The 22,909-nt window shown below is 45.6% G+C and overlaps 1 protein-coding gene across 1 annotated transcript in view; it reads right to left on the reverse strand.

Annotated features, from left to right (window-relative positions):
* Positions 1–7,363: 7,363 nt before the first annotated feature.
* Positions 7,364–22,909, reverse strand: part of TTC13 (tetratricopeptide repeat domain 13) — a 70,216-nt gene continuing 54,670 nt past the window's right edge. The window contains exons 15-23 of the mRNA XM_024765621.1: positions 22,240–22,332; positions 19,857–19,940; positions 18,941–19,025; positions 15,233–15,342; positions 12,842–12,977; positions 11,804–11,883; positions 9,951–10,029; positions 9,730–9,809; positions 7,364–8,246 (exon numbers count right to left, since the gene is read on the reverse strand). Coding sequence (XP_024621389.1) covers positions 8,132–8,246; positions 9,730–9,809; positions 9,951–10,029; positions 11,804–11,883; positions 12,842–12,977; positions 15,233–15,342; positions 18,941–19,025; positions 19,857–19,940; positions 22,240–22,332 — 862 coding nt within the window. The 3' untranslated portion in view covers positions 7,364–8,131. The remainder of the gene's footprint in view (positions 8,247–9,729; positions 9,810–9,950; positions 10,030–11,803; positions 11,884–12,841; positions 12,978–15,232; positions 15,343–18,940; positions 19,026–19,856; positions 19,941–22,239; positions 22,333–22,909) is intronic.

Raw genomic sequence — 22,909 nt, forward strand, 5'->3', positions numbered from 1 at the left:
TATTGTAACTGTGCAGATGCCTTCTGCGACCCCTCACTCATGATTACACATCAGTGGGCTCCTCACAGAGAGGAATGTAGTCCTTATGGAACAGTCAGATGCCAGAGCTGCACCCTCAGGACGTAACAGAAAGTTTGTGCAGTAGAGAAACTGCATGAATGTGCTGAATGTGGTTACGCCTGCAGTGGCCAATTACATCTTATTTTATGGCACAAAAAACACATAGGGAAAACCTGGTACATTCTATGTGGAAAAGCCTTGAGCAGTAATGTATAGCTGGTTATATGGTTATGTATAACCAGAAAGCGTATGAATGCAGAGGTTAGGAAAGCTGTGTTTTGGAAGATAGACCCTATCATCAGTGATCACCATAGGTCATCAGTGAGCTTATACTGGGTAAAAATATAAGAGTGGGAATTCCCTTCCCTCAATACGTGTCATTACATACTGGAGAGAAACTGCTGAAAAGCAGTGAATGGGGCAGTGTTTGCAGTGGTACATTCTGCCTCATCCATTAGCTGGTGAAATCATATACAAATAAAACATTGTGAGCACACTAAAAAAAAACAAAAAGAAAGAAAGGAAGTCAATTATTGCTGACACGAAACTAAAAGGGCAGGTAATGTATTGAATGACAACTAGATTTTGTAATGAAGTGAAAAAAAGAAAACAGGTATAAGAAAGCATGGACCCATACTGATAAGATTGTCCTTGATGGAGATAAGATTGATAAGATTGTCCTTGATGGAGATTAAAAGATCAAATGGTAAAGCTTTATTAAACAAACATAGTCACGGCTAGGGAAGAGTTAGGTTAGGGGTTTTTGGTTGACTTAGGTCAGTAGTGTGATTAACTGTCTCACAGAATTACTGCAGTCTTTGTTATATTTATATAAAATTTATGACATATATTTACCATGCATATATATATACATATATTTACCATGCATATATATATACATATATAGATTCCTGGGCTTCAGGTAATGTTCTGTTTCTTCATCTAGATGCTGTTTATAAAGGTGTGTTGGGTTTGTGACAATTCATCGATGTGAACACATATGTGCATTTTTCGTATTATGTTGTACTTCAACAAAAAGATTTTTCAAAAGAAAAAGATATCTCCTTTACACACTGTGCTGGCCAGACCATAGCCGGACTGTTATTTTTATAAATGTTTCATTTTAAGAAGTAAGACGAGGAGGTATAAGTTTAAAGAGGAAGGGAGAAGAGCAATATAAGGGGCTATTTAGCCTGAAGAGGAGAAGGCCCATGGGGTGGAGTGGTCAGAGGCTTTGTGCAGTAGAATCAGCGATGGTGCCCTTTATAGCCCTGTCAGCCCTCACCGTGTAACTTGGGAAACTCACCTCTTCATGTCCCAGTTTCTTCCGTTACAAATTGCAAGAGCTCAACCAGATAATCTGGGAACCCTTTACACTCTAAACTGCTGGACGCATTGAAAGGCGTGTACCTTAAAACGGGAAGGGTGTATTTCAAGTTTTCTTTTTCTTTTTTTTTTTTTGGCTGTGTTACGTCTTTGTTGCTGCGCGGGGGCTTTCTCTAGTTGCGGCGAGCGGGGGTTGCTCTTTGTTGTGGTGCTTGCGCTTCTCATTCCGGTGGCTTCTCTTGCTGCAGAGCACGGGTTCTAGGCATACGGGCTTCAGTAGTTGTGGCGCATGGCCTCAGTAGTTGTGGCGCATGGGCTTAGTTGCTCTGCGGCATGTGGGATCTTCCCGGACCAGAGATCGAACCTGTGTCCCCTGCACTGGCAGGCAGATTCTTAACCACTGCGCCACCAGGGAAGCCCTGAAGTGTGTATTTTAATGGTTCGTTGGTTCCGCCCTTGTACTATTCTTCTGTATTGCATATATTTGTATGCATTACTTTAAACCTTTGTGAAATGGGATGGATAGTTAACATACACATATTTACCTGAAGCAGAAGATGCTATATTCACTTCAGGAGTGACTTTTACACAACAATGGTAACTTAGGACTTAATTTCCATGTAAAAATTGTTCTAGACCGACTAAACTTACTAACTGAAAGATTCATTGATTCAGAATCTATTTTTGATCAGAGATGTACTATTTTAAATTCTGATCCTAGCAAGTGACAATTGTTAGTCTTAGTTGAGATTATAAGCCTTAACAAATTTGTCCATTCTTAGGCAATCTCTAGAGTTGCATTAAATTACAAGCCAATCTATATGGTCCCCCAATGGATGACCGCTGGGAGACCCTCTAAAAACCTGGTGGCATTTCTACCTGGTATATGGCGGGAAGCAGTCAGTGCACTTTACAGCTTTTTCCCTTCCTCCCTCCCTCCCTCCGTCCCTTCCTTCATTCCTTCCTTTGTCCGCCCAGGTCAAATCCCAGGGGGCATTCATCCCTGGGCCTGCTGTGCTCAAGACAATTTTATTTTTCAATGAAACATGGTAATTTTCACATTTTATTGCCTTTTAATACTCTTTTTAAATTGAAGTAGAGTTGATTTACAACGCTTCAGCAAAGTGATTCAGCTACACACACACACACATCCTTTTTCAGATTCTTTTAGATTATAGGTTATTACAAGGTATTGAATATAGTTCCCTGTGCTATACAGTAGGTCCTTGTTGTTTATCTCTTTTATATATAGTAGTGTGTATCTGTTAATCCCAAATTCCTAATTTGTCCCTCCCTCCACTTTCCCCTGTGGTAACCATAAATTTGTTTTCTATGTCTGTGATTCTCTCTTTGTTTTGCAAATAACTTCATTTGTGTCATATTTTGGATTCCATATATGTGATCCTATGCTATTTGTCTTTCTCTGTCTAAGTATTTTACTTAGTATGATCATCTCTAGGCCCATCCATGTTGCTGCAAACGGCATTATTTCATCCTTTTTTATGGCTGAGTAATATTCCATTGCATATATGTGCCACATCTTCTTTATCCACTCCTCTGTTGAGAGACGCTTAGGTTGCCTCCATGTCTTGGCTATTGTAACTAGTGCTTCTATGAACACTGGGGTGCATGTATCTTTTTGACTTAGAGTTTCTGTCTTTTCCAGATATACGCCCGTGATGGGATTGATGTATCATATTGTAACTCTATTTTTCTTTACCTGATTGACTTAGTAAGCGGACATATATTCAGGGGTTAAGGCCAAGGGTACCAGAGCCCGCCCCCCCCCGCAAGTAAATGCTTGTTTACTCAGTGGCAAGCACTCGGGCAAAATTCAAGAGCTGTGACGGGCAAGTCACTCCCCCATCTGAGCCATCGAAGTAGAGATAAACTGGTGCTTACTTAGAAACATGCCAGCCATAGTAAGTGCTCAAGCTGTGTTAGCTCCAGAAAGAGCCCGCCCCCCCCCGCAAGTAAATGCTTGTTTACTCAGTGGCAAGCACTCGGGCAAAATTCAAGAGCTGTGACGGGCAAGTCACTCCCCCATCTGAGCCATCGAAGTAGAGATAAACTGGTGCTTACTTAGAAACATGCCAGCCATAGTAAGTGCTCAAGCTGTGTTAGCTCCAGAGGGCCCTCCCCCGGGGAAGATGGCAGAGGAGCGACAGCCGATGGGGTAGCCTCCAGCGTGGGTGGACGGTTCAGCCCCGTCCTGCTCACGCAGCACGGTGTCCAGTGGCCGCCGAGGGGAAGGGGAGGTGAAGAGGCCACGCATGCACCGGTGGGCCAGCGATGGCCGGGCACAGTGGCCGCACAGACGCAGCCGCTGCCAGTGAGCAGGGCGCACACGCTGCACCCAGTGGGGCCCATTGGACAGCTGAGCTGCCCTGCTCCGGGTCAGACCATCCTGTCCTGTTTGACGGGGAGCTTCAAAAAGGCAGCTCTTTTTTTTTTTTTCAAATAGTTATTTATTTGCCGTGCTGGGTCTTAGTTGTAGCATATGGGATCTTTAGTTGCGGCATGTGGGATCTTTGGTTGCAGTATGCGGACTTCTTAGTTGCAGCATGCGTGCGGGATCCAGTTCCCCGACCAGGGATCGAACCCGGGCCCCCTGCATTGGGAGCTCAGAGTCTTACCCACTGGACCACCAGGAAAGCCCCCCAATAAGGCAGCTTGAAACTGGAAATGTCCAAATCACCGTGATTCGGTGATTGGGTTACATTTTCCAGTACTGGTAGAAACTGGAGCTTGTGAACTTAGTTGTATTCAATTATAGAGAAATACCAGTTTCATATACGTCTGCATACCCAACTTTTGTGGACTACCAGTTACGATACTGGTAAAGTTGAGGCTTGCAAACTGTAGAACTAAAGTGATTTTATATTTGTGGGAACGTAGCTTGAAGAACAGAAGGGCCACCATAATTCTAATCGCAGCTCTTATTCAAGAAGATACTTGGTTCTATGGGGTTTCATAAAGGGGAGGGAAAAAAACCCTCCCAAAGCAGCGAGGCAGGTTTTCATATCCTAGCTTGAGCCTTCTCACGTATGGTTCCTGGACCACCTGTGTGTGAATCTCCTCGGGGAGGACGCAGTCCCCAGGCCTATCCGCAGATCCCCGAGTCAGTAATCAGTGGAGATTTTTCAAGCTGGTGGTGGTGAGCTCCTTTCTCTCTCCCCTCTCCCATTCATCTCCCTACGCTGCAACTAAGCTCTGTGATTTTTGCCCCAAACCCCTCAAAACCTGTACTCTTGCTTAAAACCACAGGGACTCCCACCTAATTATCGTCTGACGTACAAGCATCAGTGGAGGGGCGGTCTGTTTTCAGGGTAGCAGCACCGTCCAGCACAACTTTCTGTGATGATGGAAATGTTCCCGTCTCTGTCCCGTCCAACAGGGCAGCCACCAGTCACCGGCGGCTCCTGGGCACTCGGAATGGGGCAAGTGTGACTGAGGAACAAGTGTGTACTTTCATCTTATTTAATTGCTTTAAATTTGAATAGCTTGGGCGTGACAGTGATGATGGCTGGACAAGAGCGTATCTGGGACACTCTGGAGTCGACTGGACGGGCCAGGGCAGGCTTGGGGAGGCCCCTGGGGCTCTGGCCGGAACTGCTGGGTGGGAGGGGGTCACTTAGGGAATAGGGAAGGGTGGGGGAAGGAAGTGACGTTGGGGTGAGGAGTCACCGGCTCCGAGACAGACATCTTGAGAATGTTCGTGAACATACAGCCAACTCCTGCTGGTCTGGGACACACAGGTTTCTCCAGGTGACTTTGCTGATCTCTGCTCTGATTCGTATAAATCTTGCCTGAAAGGCAAGCGTTGGAGAGCTGGAGCTTAGTTTCCTGTCCCTCACACTTTCCTCATCAGAAATAATGTTCCATGCAAAATTCCTAGTTTGCTAACGTCTTACCTATAGGATCTTCTGGTCTTTTGAAAGTTTGAACGTGTTGTTCATAGGAGCCTTTTTACAAATAGAGCTGAGATACTTGGAAAAGTCTGTAACAACGTGTTCATAATATAGTTGATTACCACCGGAGGACACCATTTGGGATTATTCCCATGACAAAGCTTCTTCTAGTCTAATTCAGAACTCTCTAGGCTGTGCTATCCCGTATATTAGCCACTAGCTCCATGTGGCTATATGAATTTAAACTCTTTAAAATAAAGTAAACGTTCAGTAGTTCCTCGGCCACACTCACCCCACTTCAAGCGCTCAGCAGTCACATGTGGCTGGCGGCTGCCATACCGAACCAGGCACAGCCCCCTCTAACACACACTTCAAACCATCTAGGGGCTAAACGGGTCCTAAGACAGACAACCAGTAGGCAAATGAGTTACTCAAAGAATATCTAATGGTAATAGCTGTAGCATAAGAGAACGAAAATGCAGGTACACAATTAGACCAACTGGGGGTAGGCTCAGGCCGAGCAGGAGGGCCCTGATTTCTGTGCCACGAAATCGAAAGGATCAGGGCATCTGAGGAGCTAAAAACCAAACACAGACAGAAGACACGGAGCAGCCTTGTTTCTTCAGAATGATCAAAAGTTTTCTATATGAAATTTTAAGGATAAAGGTGAACCTGATTCTGATTTTAAAGACTTAAGTGTTTTTAAAAAGCTTTAAACAGAGGACAGCTTGTACGATGCAACTCTGATTTTTAGGGGAAATTGTTCAATGTAACAGAAGATGTGATGACAGGACTTTAAACATTATGATATAAAAATGCATTCCAAATCTTCATGACCTTCTCGAGACAAGAACCGTCAAAGATGGGAACGGGAGCCCAGTACCCTCTCGGCCACCAAACAGACCTGCTCTGTTCAGACCGCAGTTAGGTTGGCTCAGGTATTCTGGGACCTGGAGCAGAAGATGAAAGGTTTTCCCAGAACATCTTGGGATCACAGAATTTGAAATTTCAGTATGTCTAATGACATGATAGTTATAATACTCGCATGAGGAGAAACTGGGCTATTTAAATGAAAGCTGAAACGTAGTCACTTGGAGTTGGTAAACTAAGTTTCAAGGAAAAATTGCATACTAATTCTGGGGTTTCGACACACTGTCGTATATTTTAGAAAAGCCGGCTAATTTATTTGGACCATTTCCCCAACTGAAAGATGGGTGTCTCACAGTTAAAAATCTTGAAGAGTTGGTGATAAAGTAAAGTCCTTGATAAAGTTGAAAGATTTTGCTTTTGAGATAATAAGCAAAAAAGAGGGAAAAGTTTAAAAACGTATTCATTTCTCCTTTGTTTAACCTCTGCAATCCCTATCTCACTTTGCAGTGCTGTAGGCTATATGTGGATGCAGCTCCTCTGTGGCTTCAGAAGTCTTTAGGTAGCCCAGTTTGGTCAAACAGCATGAAGTTGAGAGTCCAGAGAAATGTAACAGATAGATGGAGATTTTGCACGGAACAGCGTTAAGTACTCTGAATCTTGAGAAGAACCTGCGAATGAATCCTTGGTGCCTCGAGACCGTGGTGAGGCAGGCTAGGCCCTGGGGGTCAGAGAGGCCTGGTTGGATCCTAGCACCTTGGCTTTTAATAGCTGGGGGACCCGGGAGAGTCATCAACCTGCCGGAGTCTCAACTCCCTCATCTGTAATATGAAAATGAAGAGCCAGGGGAAAGCTGGCCTGTGGGTGTGAAATCTCTTTGTAAAGTGAGGTGTGTATGACAATTTCTATCACCATCCAGACGAGAGGAGATGAGCCGATCTTGGTGGCTGCTCTGAAGCACACGTCAAGACCCAGAACAGCATCTGTCCAAAGGCAAGTCCTATCTGACCCAATGGCCACGTTCTGCTGAGACCACAGACAGCTCTGCCAGCGCCCAGCGTTAAGTCCCTGCCGACGAGCGTGGACGCCTGCAGACACTGCCGTGTCCCTCTCGTGCAAGCCTGCGAGACAAAAACTAAATAACAGAAAGAAGCAGTGACTAGTTTAACCCTCTAACAAAAATCAAAGAAAAATGAAAATGGTTTGGAAATGGCAACAGTTTAATTGAACCCATTTACTGGCATCTACCCTGCCTGAAAAAGGAAAGCAATTTCCTGACTGTTCTTATAACCTGACAGTGAAACTGGTTCACACAATGAAAACGTACATAATCCAGTGTCGAAAACTGGTGATTTACAGAAATCACCCCCATTTATTTTTTTCCAGCAAAGAGGAGAAAAACAAACACGTTTCCACAATTCAGTGTTTGAATCACTGGCAAAAGCTGTCTGTCTCATTCAACGTTCCCGGCCACGAGCTCCGGGAACACTCTGATGGCCACGAACCTCCCGTGGTTCAAACGAAACGGAGAGCCCACGCGTGAGGATTATGTGAGTTGAAGACAAGATGCCTTCTCACAATGTGCCTAAAAAGAAGGTCTTTGAAGAATACCCAGATCTTCAAAGGAATGAAAACACTCCTGTTCTGTTGTCGATTTTTGGTTTTGGGAATAAACTTTCTTCACTGGGAGGAAGGGGTTGTATGACTTTGTAAGTGGAAACCAAGAGGCCGCTGGCTAATACGTATGCCTCCCCTCCCACAGAGCTCTTCTGTCGCCCCAAAACCCTCTTCCATGAATTTTGTTATGGTTCGGAAAGGTAAGGAAAATGACTTCAAGTATTCAATTCCTATCAAAAATTGGTATCAAAAGTAATAAAGGACCTAATTTCTTTATAATTCCATGTTTTAAAAAATAACTTAAGAAGCAAGAGGTCCGGCCCTTTACTTGTATAAATACCACAGCGTAACTAGAGTTTCTTAAGACAACGTGGGGAGGAGTCCGTGTTGAGCACCTCGATCATCGATCTTAACGTTGGGAACGTCTCAGACACGGACGGAAGAGTCTTATAAGAAGGCGAGATACTGAAAAAGAAAAAACACAACGCAAGGGTGTGAAAATCAACACAACTGTACAAAAAAGGCAAAGCTTAGGTCTATTAATTCCTATTACGATATTCACTTTCCAGCACTCCCTACACACGACAGCAGACAATGTTACAAAGCAGGGGGCGCTGTGAACAGAGCAGGCCCTGCTGCAGTGATGATCTGGGCTACGGGCAGGCTCCCACCATGAGCTGCTGGGAAATTCAGCCAGTCTTCAGAAAGAAAAATCAACCCCTGATTTGCACAATGAGCGTTACGCATACACGTCCCATTGGGGCGCATGCCGGACACGGAACCGGAAGACACAGGTTTCGGGTCCAGCCTTGACCCTTATCAGCTTTAGGGGTTCCTCTCAGCCCCGCTTCCCATATCTGCAGCAAGAGGGAGAGGGTTCCTAACTCCCAGAGCTAGCAGGAGCATGGGACGGGTGTCAAGGTACGCTATGAAACGGCAGCTGTACAACATAGGGTAGTGTTGCTATCTTTTCCTTAAAGAGTTGTTGAAAGATCAACACTGTAAAATGATGTAGGAAACAGAGGCGAGGGCTTTGACCTTATGGTCGTGTCACTAAAACATGTGTAAACTAGTAAACGTGAAACAAGAATATACTGCAACAAGGTGTAGCTGTTAGGAGTTTCCATTACAGAGCTCATGGAATCCTTGCAAACCGGACAAAAGTGTCCTACAGACACAAATTTCTGTTTTAAACAGAGCACAAATCATCCAGCCGCTTTTAGAGAGGTTGCTGTGTTCAGTAGGTAATGAAAGGCAGAACTGGAAGTGGTTACGATATAAAGGAATAAATAAGGTTGAACGGTGAGATTTGCTTATTCTTAACTAACTCTGAAAGCATCTGTGAGTTTAATTTCATCGCAAATTTACACGTTCCCCGTAGTGCTTCGGAAAACAAGGGCCAGGAAAGATCAGAGTCTGCTAGGCTCTCCCACCGTAATCGTCAGGGGTAATTTCTGGCTAGCATTTCCTGACTCACGTGTATTCCGCACCTAAATAACAATAAAGTACCACCTTCCCAAAACCTAGAGTGCAGGAAAAATGCAGCTGAAAGGCAGGCACTACCACCCAGACTCAGTCTGAATCGGGTGCAGCTCAGCGTTCAAAGTCGCTCCCGAATACTGACCCTGAGAGTCTGGGACAAAGGGCGGATTAGGCAAGAGATATGGATATCTGACTATATAAATAAGACATTCGTAACCCTTTCTTCACAAACTGGTTTCCTTACTCTATTCATTGTTCACGTTTATCCATATACTCACCTGTTAAGGGGTCTTACGCGACAGCAAAAACATTTTAACCTTGAAAAGTGGATTCAATTCATTGTATAATCATAACTCATAAAAATGAGTACAATTCCAGTTTCACGACGCTCGAAAAGTAACGGGGAGCCCCTTCTTTCCCTTTTCAGTTGTAACATCCTTTTGTTTGACCCCTATCCAGCAGTTACCTTTTCAAGTTCATCCAGCTTTTAGCTATTTTGCTAAAGGCCTCTGAACCAGGGGCGGTCATAGCTTCAAAGTCAACCAACTGAAAAAGAAAGAAATTTAACAATGTGATCAAACATGGAGGGGAAGCTCCCTTTGGGATCCGTTGCATTCATGTGTCTCAACACAAAACTCCACAGATTGGGATTTAAACGTTTCCCTTCCAGCTCCAGCTCCGACATACCTTCCCTTTGGGAATTTTTCCTGCTACTTCCTTTCCACTCGCCATCAGGGCTCCCACAATCACTGAGTAAGCGATCACACTGTTTAGGTAAAGAACAATTACCGGTCAGTCCCAGGCCACAGACAGTTACCACGTTAGAGCTTACCACGGATTTTCCATCCTAAGAGATGACATTTTATTTCTCTTAAAAATTCTCTGGACATTAAACATAAGAATATTTTCATTTGCCTTAAAAATATTTACTAATTTACTAATAAAACTATTCACTGATTTACTAATTTAAGGGTAAACGTGTAAGAATAATATTTTTCTGAGAACAAAAAGTATCTTTTAATTAGGAGTTTTCTCCTCACTTGGCTTTTCTCTTCTTGTGAAAGAGTGAATTAGAAAATGTGCCTGCTTATATTTTTAAGCCTTTTAAGCCTTCATGAGGCTTGGCTTTAAAACGCAATATATACGATATACTTTGTAAATGCAAACATATTAATATTATCGTTTAAACATTAAACACTGTGGCCCCGAGGACGAAACAAGCAGAACGCGTTTGCAGAACGCACTAACAGATTGGCCCGAAGGCGGCTGCGCTACGGGGACATCCCGGCATGTCCGGACTCACTCTGGATCCTGACGTCTTTGTGGCACCAGCTCTGTGCCCTGTGCCAGGCAGCCCAGGACGAAGACAACTAAGACAGACGTCTTGCCCCGGCGAGCGGACACCAGAGAGAGTGAGCCCGCCCCGGGGTCGCCTGCCAGGGAAGCCCTCACTGAGGCCGCGGCCACGCGCGCTGCATCTTCGAGGGCCACGGGCGGGGCCCCCGAGGCAGAGGAGGGAGCATAGGACCGGCGGTGGGGGGGGGGACAGGAAGGTGTGGGCACGGGCTGGGGGCGTGGGGAGGCAGAGAGCAGGGCGGCACAGCCGCCGTGAGGACACGTGCGTGCACAGCGCCTGCGAGGGCGGCGGGCGGAAGGCGGCACGTGGAGGGCATCGCGGGCACATCTAATGACGACTGTCCCGAAGGCACAAGGTTTATGTTCCCATTTTGCTTCAATGCCGTCGTTACCGTTATGTAAGTTCCGTGTAAGGGCACGCACCCGTCTACACCGGAGTGCTCACCACAAGCCTAGTTTCCATCCATCACCACACAGGGGACCCCCTTCGCCCATGTCGCCCACCCGCCCCCAACGCTTTTGTCATATTATAACAACATTTACTACCACATTTTGGAGAGTATTACTTTCTAAAGTAGTACTTAAAGATCAAGACATTTAAGTGTATCACTTTAGCCAAAGCATCTTAAAGTCAAACATGTGCTAACGATGGCATACGCCATTCGCATGATTTACTGTACACGGTACCAGAGAAAAGGGAAGAAAAAGAAAGCTCTACAGATGCATCCTTGTTTGAATGACACCTGAAAGACGCCTGGTGAATTCAGTAAGTAGCAAGAATTCATTCATAATAACAAAAATACTTTGCAATGATTGGTGACCCAAAAGTATTCAATGTTAGGGCTAAAGGTCAATTAATGGCCAAAACTTGGGGGCGAGGGGAGAACAGGGCAGGGTACAGTCTGGGCAAATATCAGGAATTAAAGCACAGGGCACGCACGTGCGCACACAGTGAGACTTCGAGCTCCAGCCCATAAACGCCAAGCACCTTCTTTTAAAACTACCTTCCAAGACTCTTGGTGATGCAGTAGATCAAGGACATCATGTTTGGGTGGACTTTGAAAAAAACCAAGGGGTCTTCCCGCCATTGCTGGGGTACCTGTACCCAGGGCCACACAGGAGATGTAAGCAAAAGGAGTGCGTTCTTCACTCCCAAAACTGTCAGAGTAGAGGATATCACTCACCTGGATCCGCGAGAGAGCGGCATTAAATTATAAAAGTAATAAACTAAAGATAAGATTAAGTTGCCAACAGCATCAGTCTCCTAGGGAAAAAAAAAATATGTGCTTATGAACTTAAATAACAGATTATAAACTCATTTCTTATCAGGTGACAAGACACATCAGAAGCATTTACATTAGGAAGAGGATTATTTCCTTCTTCTTCTACAAGAACCTACTTTCCACATCCTTGAATATTTTATACTCTTCCCAATGATGTTTTTTCTCACGAGAGGGTATACATTCAGTTCGGTTTAGAGCAGTACGTCCCCGGCTGCCTTTAAAACTGCAACCGTTTCTGATAAACCTAGACATCTGTTTCAGTCTATAATGTTACTGGAAATGTCGACATATACATTGAGATTAAAATAAAACAAAGCACTTATTAATACTGAATACACTTTCTCAGACTACAGGCCTCTCTACTCCAGGGTTCTGTCCAGTGCCCTACCCCCACCCACTGAGATTTAGGTGATCAGTATACTTAATTTATGGGTATAAACTGATTAAGATCCTGAGAAACAAAGTAACTTCCCAAGGGCCACGGGCATCCATTCCAGAATGCGGATGGAGTGGCCGCTACACTCTCCACACAGTGGACAGCTACAGCGACGGAGGTGACGTTGCAGCTCCTGCTACCAAGGAGCCCCACCTTGAGTCGGGGAAGCAACGGAGGGCAGAGGTCACAGTCCAGGAGAGTGTCACTAAATGCAGCACAGGTCATGTCCATCGTGGACCAACCTGTTCTCTTAAATCTTGACAAAGCCCAAATTTCTGATACTATGACACAGTCACTACATACATGTATCATTCCCCTTCCCCAGTTTCTGTACTTACTAAATACGGGAATTGTCTCTACAAGAATATTAAAAGAAATATTTACCGCTCAATTAAAGCTGATTTCAAGCATAAACTGTGTAATCCCAAGGAAAGGGTAAAGGCTTTAAGCAGTGTACAAAAGAATCAGAAGCATGGATAAAATGAAGATAAACGAAAACCTACCCCAAATTCTGATGAGAGAATCAGTACTTTTCCTTTCGCCGTTAGATCTTTATAAAGTGCATCTATTTCGGCGTGATATAACTGTGTCCTTTCTTCTGTGGTCTGGGTTTCCACGGAAAATAGTATATTGCCTACCCTAAAAATACAAGAAGGTGTGTCGAAGGCACGTATGATACGGTTCAAAGAGCTAAGCACAGAAGGGTGGGGAGGGCAGCGTGGCGACGGGGGCACAGGACGCAAGGAAGACTGTCTCTGCCTCCCTGAGCAGACAGATGGGGCGTGGCTCACAGCAGGCAGCTTTTCCACAAAATACGGTTTTGCTCAGTCTAACTGTAGGCCCTGCTTACATGAGCTTCAGCTAACACAGGAGGAGGAAACTACACAGAGTAGAATGTACTTCAATGCCCAGGAAACATTTTATCAGACAGCCACCCTATTACAATAGAAGAGCAGGGGCCGGGGCTGCGCCCTGAAAGCGAGTTCAGGGCCTCCGCTGTTTCCTTTTCTATTAAGCTTCTGCAGTATGAGCTCCATGTGAAGCTCTGTGGAGGATATAAATTCTATGCAACAGGTAGTTACTGGATAACGCCGGTACCCAAACGCTGAAAATACTCCTCACACCCTCTAAAGGACAACACAGCAGAGCTGCCGCGTTGATGGAGGGACGGAGGGGGAAACGAGGCCACAGATTATGATGAGCCCATGTGTAGAGCCGTAACAGTTCATCAGAGGTCCCAAGGAGAGAGAGTTGATCTACTCTGGAAGACATGGAAGAAAACAGGAAATGCTTGCGGAGGAAGGGGCCTGAGCCTGGGTCTTGAAGAGGAGGACGGCGATGCCAGAGGCGCAGAGCCAGGAGGTGGGAGGTGACCTCGGCGAACAAGCAGTCCAGCTGAATTAGCAGGCCAGGCGCTGGCAGGAAAGTGCTTCAGGGAGGCAGGAAGCGTTGTTTGAGGCCATGATTACAAAAGGCCTGAATGTACGGCACGGGGGCCGATTTTGGTGTTAACGGGCAACGGCAGGGTATGGACTGGGGAGGGAGTTCTGGAGCCACGGGGGCGCCCCGTGGACCCGGCCTTAGGACCCGAGGATGCACGGGTCAGCCACAGGAGACCGGACGTGGAGGCATGGGTCATGAGTAGGGGTCAGAGGCCCCGAGCGAGACTGACAACAAATGGGGTGAGACAGACAGCTGAGCAAAGATGCTGTGTTTCAGGGAAGGACTTATGGACTCTTACTCGGCAGTTGCATTTCTGCCTGGGTGAAGAGGTAGGAGAAAAAAATTTCACCTCGACAGAAAACCCTGGAATTCCTTCTGGGGGGAGGATGACCCTTAATGGGAAAGTACTTTGATAAGTGGCTTGGGTTAGAGATGGAGACCTCAACGACGTGGCAGAGTCATAGAATCTGGAAGTTGCTAAACGGGGGTTTCCTCATGAAGGCCTGTGTAAGTTTGGACAAGGAAACCAGAGCCCAGCAGGGGCTGAGAGGACGTGGCTCCCACCGCTGAGCTGCCGGAAGTCCCTGACGCAGAAGTGGTGGCGCCTCCTAGGGAAGCAACTGAGGAGTGCGGTGTTTCGGGGACGGCAGTGAATGGACAGGGTCAAGGTCATTCCACCCAGAACTCAAGGGATGTGGAGGCTCCTAGGTGAAGTTTGGATTTCAGATGTAAATAAAAAGATCATTAATAAAAACGGTCACTGCGGCGCTACTACTGATAGGTGAGAAAATGGGAAACACCCAGAATGATCAATGACAAAAAAATAGTAGGAGCAACTCTACAACATCCCTAAAATGGAATACCATGCAGTTTTTAAAAATGCTTCTAAGAACAGGATATGGGGAAACGTTCGTAGTAAGGGTAGAAAACAAACAGGCTGTAAAACAATATGTACAGTATAATCTCAGTTTTTAAAGGAAATAATGATTTAAAATTTTTAATCTTTGCTTATCTGTATTCTAAAGTTTCAATAAGACTGCACTTATACTCTCATACTACTTTAAAACCTATATTTAAAAATCCAATAATAGCCTCCAACCTGCCAATCTCTCATCTCTTTTCCATTTAATTAGTAAAAGTCTTACCCACGACAGACTTCAAGAACCTGGAAGAATGCTTTCCACAAACCACATCAGACATTACACTTAATATCTAGAAAGTCGTTAGATTTAGCACAGTCAGAAAATCTATCTGCTGGTGTAATAATCTAAACGTCACGTTAAAAAAAAAAAAAAAAAGCTGGTTCTCGTTACACACTGGACCTTGGTCATCTCCGTTTTAGGAGACAGCCAAAGCCCGGGAGGTCCGATCTCCCGCAGCAGTGCCAAGCATCTGCATGCCTTCTGACACCAGCCCCCGTCTGCACACCCGCACGTGGGAAGCACACGTACTTGTCTCCTGTAATAGTGATCGTGAAGCCGTCATATTCCTTCCCTTGGTCTTTGAGGCTGGGAACTTTTGTGTTCACAGTGAACCCATCCTTCGTTTTAGTATTAAACTGCTTTCGGGGAAAAAGAAAATTCACGTTACTGGTGAGATTCACTGTAAATTCCCAACTGCCAGCGCCGACTCCGACTTTCATGTTTTTAAGAAGGGTCACGGTGTGCCAGACACCGTGTATTCTCTGTCCTGGCCCCATGCCCCAACCCAGACTCCCAGCCCAAGTCACGCTCCCCGTGGCCCCTGCCAGAGGGCAGCAGAGAACCTCAGAGCAAAAGGCGCACAGCCTCCCTGCAACGGCAAGGCCCTGCTCCCTGCCAAGAGCTCCCTTGGGGTCTTTTCTCTTGTTCATCTTAAGCGGCAGCCACACGGATACTCTGCAGGATAGTTGTACTCAACAGCCTATAATTCGAAAGAGCACCTTGTGTTTATTCTACTGCTTCTTCAAAGCAGACTCTCATCTGTCTGCAAATACTCAGAATTTTGTCACCTGAGAATTTTATACACACGCATGCACACACCCCAACTCCGCAGACCACAGAGTGACAAAGCAAAGTATTCTAAAGGAATTACACAGAGATCAGAGTGGCCCTTAAGGGTGAGGAGTATGAACACGGCTTTCTGTTGAAAACACTTTTGACAAAGTGAAATGCCAATGTATTACTCCAGAAAATTCCTCCCCAATTCGGTTATTTAGTGTAGCCAACATATTTTTAGGATTGACAGACCTGAATAAGACAATCAATGGTAAAATTAAAAGAGGTCGTGCTTCGCATAAGATACTGGAGGGAAAGTTTGCCCGGAAACAGCGACAGCCAGCAGGCGCTCACCAAGGTCCAGAGAAGGACATAGATGAAGGGACGTCAGCAGGAGAGCGGGTGGCAGGGGCCGAGATGGGAGGTGTTCCGTAGGAGGACAGAGACTTGTAGAGGCAGAAGGCGCTAACACTTAGTATGTGCCAATGCTCTTTCATGCCCACAGCGTGCCCATAAGACAGGACACGACCTCCACCTTACAGGTGAGGAAACCAAGTTGGTGAGATGAAGCGAGGTGAGGTCTGGCCCGAGCTGGCACGAGGGAGTGGCAGAGTGGAAGCAGGGACCCGGGCCCTCTCGACGTCCAGTCCCCTAACTTACTAACCAGCTGCCCCGAGGGGAGCTGAGGTACATCTGAACTTGGCTTTTCAGAAAGCAAAAGTGAATGTGCTGAAAAAGTACACATACTTTTCAGCAAATGTACCTATATCTCAGTGGAGGCTGTCGTGGCATCATATTCACCGAGCACTTTAAACACAAAGGCGCATCTTTATATACTTCTACGTGAGCCTTTAGAAAGGCCAGTGTGCCCACAGCCTGGCCGGAGGTGCGGTGAGCAAAACCACAGTGGGATGGCCACTCCCAGATGTGGCCAGACAGGCAGTGACTTTGCACTGGGAGCCAGGCACTGGGCGGGCGATGCCCGGCCCCTTAGCTGCTCTCCAGGCGACTGCAGCCTTTTGTCCATTGCGCTTTTCTCTTTAGACCAAGATATACATATATTAAAATATCCCTAAGCTGACTTTGTATTCTGCCTAATATAGTAAATTTAAATGCCTAAAATACCCACAGGACAGCTAAAGACTAAAACCTGAGTCAGGATCTAGTGTTCTTTCTGTCCGGTGCATCCAGCGGCCCTCGGTGCGGCCCTTCTGCCCCTTCGGGGGCGTTTGGGGAATTTATGGGATAATGTGGTGGCTGTGGGGATGAGGTGCTGGGGACGGTCACACAGGCGCGACTCCCACTGGACTTCCATGTAGATGAAGAACGTGTTTATAATGTAATGATTATCTAGGCCTGGAACCAGACTCCGTTTTACACTCACACGCTAAATATTTGTCACAATTTTAATACGCACTGACTTTCCTAGGAATGCAAACAGCATATACACTGAGGAAAGAGGATACTATACATTGTGTGGAACTTTATTAAGTGTGGTTTACCATTACAGAAAACCGTTATCGCCGACATCGTAGCTCGTGATACTTGAGTCACCAAATGACACATGGATACAGGGCTGCATCTGTCGCTGTCACGTTCACCAAGATTATACACATATGTGCAAGCAACTGGCTACCTCTTTGTGGCTTCTCATGAAGACATGCCTGAATGTTGACACACTGAAATACATGGTTTTCTACTATAAACAACTTACCTTTTTGAACTCCCTTACGGCACTGTGGTGACTTTTGGAAGAATTTTTTGAGTAGGTGGGATACATCCTTTATGAATTTCATTCTAGTGCAGTAAAGGGGCCATCTGAACATGTTTACTGAGTTAAGACGGGTCTGAGAAGACTGAGAACCACTGCCTCAGTTCATGAGACCCTCACAACGAGCAGGTCGGCCGGAATCACGGCTCTCCAACACATGAGAGCCTGGGATGAGACCGGGAGAGCCTGTCAAACCCGGCGAGCAGACTGGACCCTGGGTACAGAGTCAGCTCACGGCTTTGTCCATGACGGGATGCTTCCTGGTTATTCTTTAGAAATGGATAAGCTTTGGTCAGTCATAGAAATTTCTTAATGTTTATTTGATGTAAATCAATCTCATCTACTATAGCTACAAGGAGAACACTGATTCAAGTTTTATGTTATAGTTCAAACCATTAACTGAAAAGAACCAAACCAACCTGCTGCTGGTGCATTATGGGTAGTTATGTTCCTAGGTGGAGAAAAGGTGCATAAAATTATAACTTCTTAATGGATTGTACTTTTAAACAATATAATTGCTGTCCCCTGACACGCCCTTTATCTTGAATTCCAATGTTTCTGATACTGATACTGCCACACCTGCTTTTCTTCAGTAGCATTTGCCTGACTACCTTTCCGCCTTCAATGTTTTGAATGTCATCTCGTTGTAGGTGTTTCCTGTGAACAGAACCTAGCTGGGCTTTAAAATACCGATCTGAGATGCTCATTCTTTCAGTGAGGGATCGATTACTAACGTCATGTTGAGACCCAGCATCCATTACAGACATTTCCTCCTTACCTTTTCCCCCCCTCTCTTTCTGTAAGCTTTTAGTTGAACTGACTTTGTTTTCTTTATTCCATTTTCCTACCTTCTAGGGTCTGTTTTGTTTTATTTTCGTTATTCTGCAGAATGTGTTTTTATCAGTGTTTTCAAGTAGCACACTTTATAAAACTTAAAATACTTGTTAACAAACAGGCATTTAATAATTACGAGTTCGTTTTGTAAAAAGTACTGGGCTTCCCTGGTGGCGCAGTGGTTAAGAATCCGCCTGCCAATGCACAGAACACGAGTTCGAGTCCTGGTCCGGGAAGATACCCCCATGCCACGGGGCAACAGAGCCCGTGCGCCACAACCACTGAGGCTGTGCTCTAGAGCCCGCAAGCCACAACTACTGAGACTGCGTGCCACAACTACTGAAGCCCATGAGACTAGAGCCCGTGCTCTGCAACAAGAGAAGCCAGCACAATGAGAAGCCCGTGCACCGCAACGAAGAGTAGCCCCCGCTTGCTGCAACTAGAGAGAGCCCAAGCCCAGCAACGAAGACCCGACACAGCCAAAAATAAATATAAAAATAAAATAAATAAAATTTTTTTTAAAAAGTACTAACTGTTTCCCCTAAAAACACCTACTGCGATTTTGATGATAAATTTACCTTCATAATTGGAAGGAGGTCTTCCACTTTGTGGACCTTTTCCAGAGCTTCTCTAACTTCCAACAATCCTTTAGGATTATTAGCTCTTAAAAAGGGAAAGAGAGATGGCAACTAAAATTAATACAGAAATTAATAATTATGCTCTCACCTTTCATTTAAATAAATCATCCTTAATTACTAGTGGCTTTGTTTGTGGCTAAACCACAAACAACGTTTTGAAATAATGGGATGGTTTAATCTAATGAGTATTGGGCTACAGATGAGAATTAAGGAAACAAGACAGCAGTCTGTCTAGAATGTGAACTGGGGAAAACCTGAAAGGATGGACAGCCAATGTCTGTGTGGACATGCATGGGTCTGGGCTTGGTCAGAAAACCTTGATTCTCCTATTCCAACTATGAAATTAGAAGTGAATGTTTTTTCTTCCTAAAGTTGCTCAAATGGAAGTACCCTACTAAGCTCTTATACCAATTTTATATTTACTTGGTGAACTAACATTCAGAATTCCTTTTTCCCCAGCATTCTGTCCACTGTCCTGTCTATACTGTACTGCCTCTCAGTTGAGGGAGAATGAGTATTAAGGCGAAAATCCCTCATTTAATCCCTAATTAAGAAAGTCAAGGAAACATCCTGCTTTGAATTCAAAGAAAGCCTAGACGCTTTCAAAGAGGCTAGAAAAGTCACAGCAATGTGTGTAAGATAAAAATACTCGGTTAAGGTCCATGGATTTTGTGGAGCTCTTAAAAAGAAGGTTGATAAATGATTATGAAAGGTTTTATGGTTCCAAACAGTATGTAAAACTATGACGTATTTTGTTTGGTCTGTCAATAGGCTTGGTTTTCCAGTTTCATAAATATAACTAATGTAAAATACATAAAATGTATCCATTACTATGAAAAGAAAATTGAAAGATTACCCATGATAAACTAGGATTCTATCTTTAATAAAATGAAGAATTTTCTCAAAATATTCCAGGTATCTCATGTTGATCACCTGACCCCTGTAAGAAAAAACAATTAAGAATGTTTTTACACAGAAATATGTTCCACACAATATCTAATTTCAAAGTTAATTCAAAAGGACAATAAGAGAGCTGGGAAATTCGCTTGTCTGCAGCCAGAGAACGGGAGAAACAAACACCCGTCTAAGCCAGACTGGTGGTCAGCGACTGGGCTTATTCTGGTGGGAAAGGCACCAAACTCAGCCCTGGAGATGCCAAAACAGGAAGAAAAGTCCTCAGGTACTTAAACGGGGCTCAGACTTGTATGCCCCTTTCCCCTTATGGATCCTTTCCCTTTTTCGGCAATATGTTCCCTCCTGCCCCTCGGGGCTCCTGATAGCACTAGGGGCTAGTACTCCTTCTTGCTGTCCAGCTTACTAGCTGTCTTCATCTCCTCTACCACTCTAAATAGTATTTTCCTCCCGTTTCTATCCCCACCCCCATTTTTAGAACTCTCCCAGAACCTCACGTACAGCCAACACGCCGATGTACCCATCCAGCTGACGCACGTGTCCGGCAACACACATAGCCAACTGCTTCCGGGCACCGCTCCCTGGACTCCCCGCAGGCGAGTCAAACCTCAGGTTCAGGAACTCACCCCAGCTCCCCAGCGTGTTCACCTACGTTCTGCCCTGGGGCTTCCTGGCCTACTGGGGCAACCACGTGCCTGCTCGGCAATGGGACCGCCTACCCGCAGCTTCACGCTCGCCCTCACTTCTAACCCACCCCCAGTGTTCCGACCCTGCCTTCTCAGTATCCACTCTTCCCCTCCAGCTCACTTCCACAAAGCTTTCCAGACCTCGGGACCAGTGCACCGGAATGTTCCAGAACTTTCTAACCAGTCCCACGCCTCCAAGGGAAGTCGCTGCCCTCTCATCTGTTCTGCCACCTGTGGCCAAAGTGATCACCCAAATGTGTAAACCTGTTCAGCTCACTTCTCTGCTTCTGATCTCTGAATGACTCTCTTTTATTTCAGGACAAAAAGTGCCTGAGCATGGATATGTTAGCTCTATTTGGGGGGAAAAAAGCTGTTTATGTTTCAGCCTCTGCCTGTCTTTCCAGCCCCGACTGCTGACAGCCCCTTAATCATAAACTAACCACCAGTCATAATGAATTAGTGATACCTCCCTGACCATGCCTGACTCACAGGTGCGGCCATGCCTGACTCACAGGTGCGGCCATGCCTCACCCACCTCTCTGCTTTCCATCTTTCCAAACAGCATCACCTGAAGGCTGGACTGGGACCCCACCCCCACCCCGCCACCCTCCCCCCCGCCCTCCGGCATCCTGTACACGTGACCACCACCACTCTTAACACACTACACGGTAGGCTCATAGCTTAGTGAGGTCCATCTTCGTCACTAAGCTACAAGCCTTCTGCCGTGAGAGGCTGTACTTCACGGCTAAATCACCATCGTGCTGCACAGCACATGGACAGTGGCCTTCAGTTAAAGCTGGTTGGGTCTACCTGTGAATGTCACAAATTATTCTGCAAGAAACAGGAATATACAAGTCACAAGGGGAAAGGAAATTTATTTTCTAGGAATTAAAAAAATAAATGTCTTAAGAACATTTCCATTAAACTTAAATGTCAAAGTTGTATACTATACTACTTTCTTGATTCAGGGTTCTGGAATTCGAAGCATTTTAGATGTGACACAACTACCATAGGTGTAAAATTTACCTAAAATTAAATTCAGTGGGTCTGATACTGAAGCTGGTACTCTTTAATATTTGCTCATCACGTATCTAGAGGGTGGCTAAGCACATGAAGGGTCCGGTAACGAGGTGAGCACTTCACCCACGCCCCTAACTTGCCAGAGCCTCTGGACAAAACAAAAGCTCTCCAGCTAACCTGGCTCATCCTCCCAGGAAGGCAGCTTAGCACCCAGACAGCGTTTTTCATCCAACCGCCTTGGGTGTTGCAGGGTTGGAAGGGGGAGTTTTTCCCTCAACACAAGAATTCCCGATATTATCGGGATCTTATGGTAATGTAATATTCTCCATCTAATTACCTTCTATGATGTTTTAGGGCCCTTTAAAGACTGACATCTAGGCAAAAATCTGGCACTCTACCCTTCACTTGAGTTCTGCGGCAAAGAGCCTGGAGAAGGGGCACAGCATTTCTTTCCGCAACCAGGCTAGCTCAAAGGAATGCGGGAAGGACCTTGCAGGTGCAGAGCTGATTTGTGTCAAAAAGTCACCAAGGAGGGAGCACTGGGCTGCTCGTGGTCTCCATGAACTGACGATTTAAAATAAACTCCTATGAGAACAGGAAAGATAAACAGAATGTTCATACCTGATCAAATTGATGTGGTTGTTAAAGCCTCTGCTAAGACTTCGCGCTGGCATCTGATCCAACCATAACACTGGCTGGTCTGGGTCCGCAATCCTGTAAAAGAGAGCTTATTGAAAAATGAAGACCTGGGCTTCCCTGGTGGCACAGTGGCTGAGAGTCCGCCTGCCGCTGCAGGGGACGCGGGTTCGAGCCCCGGTCCGGGAAGATCCCACATGCCGCTGAGCGGCTGGGCCCGTGAGCCATGGCCGCTGAGCCTGCGTGTCTGGAGCCTGTGCTCCGCAACGGGAGAGGCCACAACAGTGAGAGGCCTGCGTACCGCAAAAATAAATAAATAAATAAATAAATGAAGACCTTATAAAACCTAGAAATGTTCAAAAGCTTTCAAAATACAACATGTAGAGGTCTTTGGAAAACAACTGCTCAGTCCATTACATCTAAAAGTATGAAACACAAACCTGCAAATTCCCAAAAGATGTTCTAACTGGACCAAGGAAGACGTCAGTACAGGTTTACTAGTAGAGCAGGATTTTTCTCATGAAAATGAGTATCAGCGGTTCCCCCTCTAAACTGTAGCTGGTTGGCCAGGCCCGCACTTCAAGCATAAGAAGACTGGTGCACTGAAGCTCGTTCAAAGGTACCACAGGTAATGAACCATATGCTCTTCCAGAGA

This window comes from Neophocaena asiaeorientalis, unplaced genomic scaffold, assembly GCF_003031525.2.
Source record: "Neophocaena asiaeorientalis asiaeorientalis breed wild unplaced genomic scaffold, Neophocaena_asiaeorientalis_V1.1 scaffold369, whole genome shotgun sequence".
Lineage (NCBI taxonomy): Eukaryota > Metazoa > Chordata > Mammalia > Artiodactyla > Phocoenidae > Neophocaena > Neophocaena asiaeorientalis.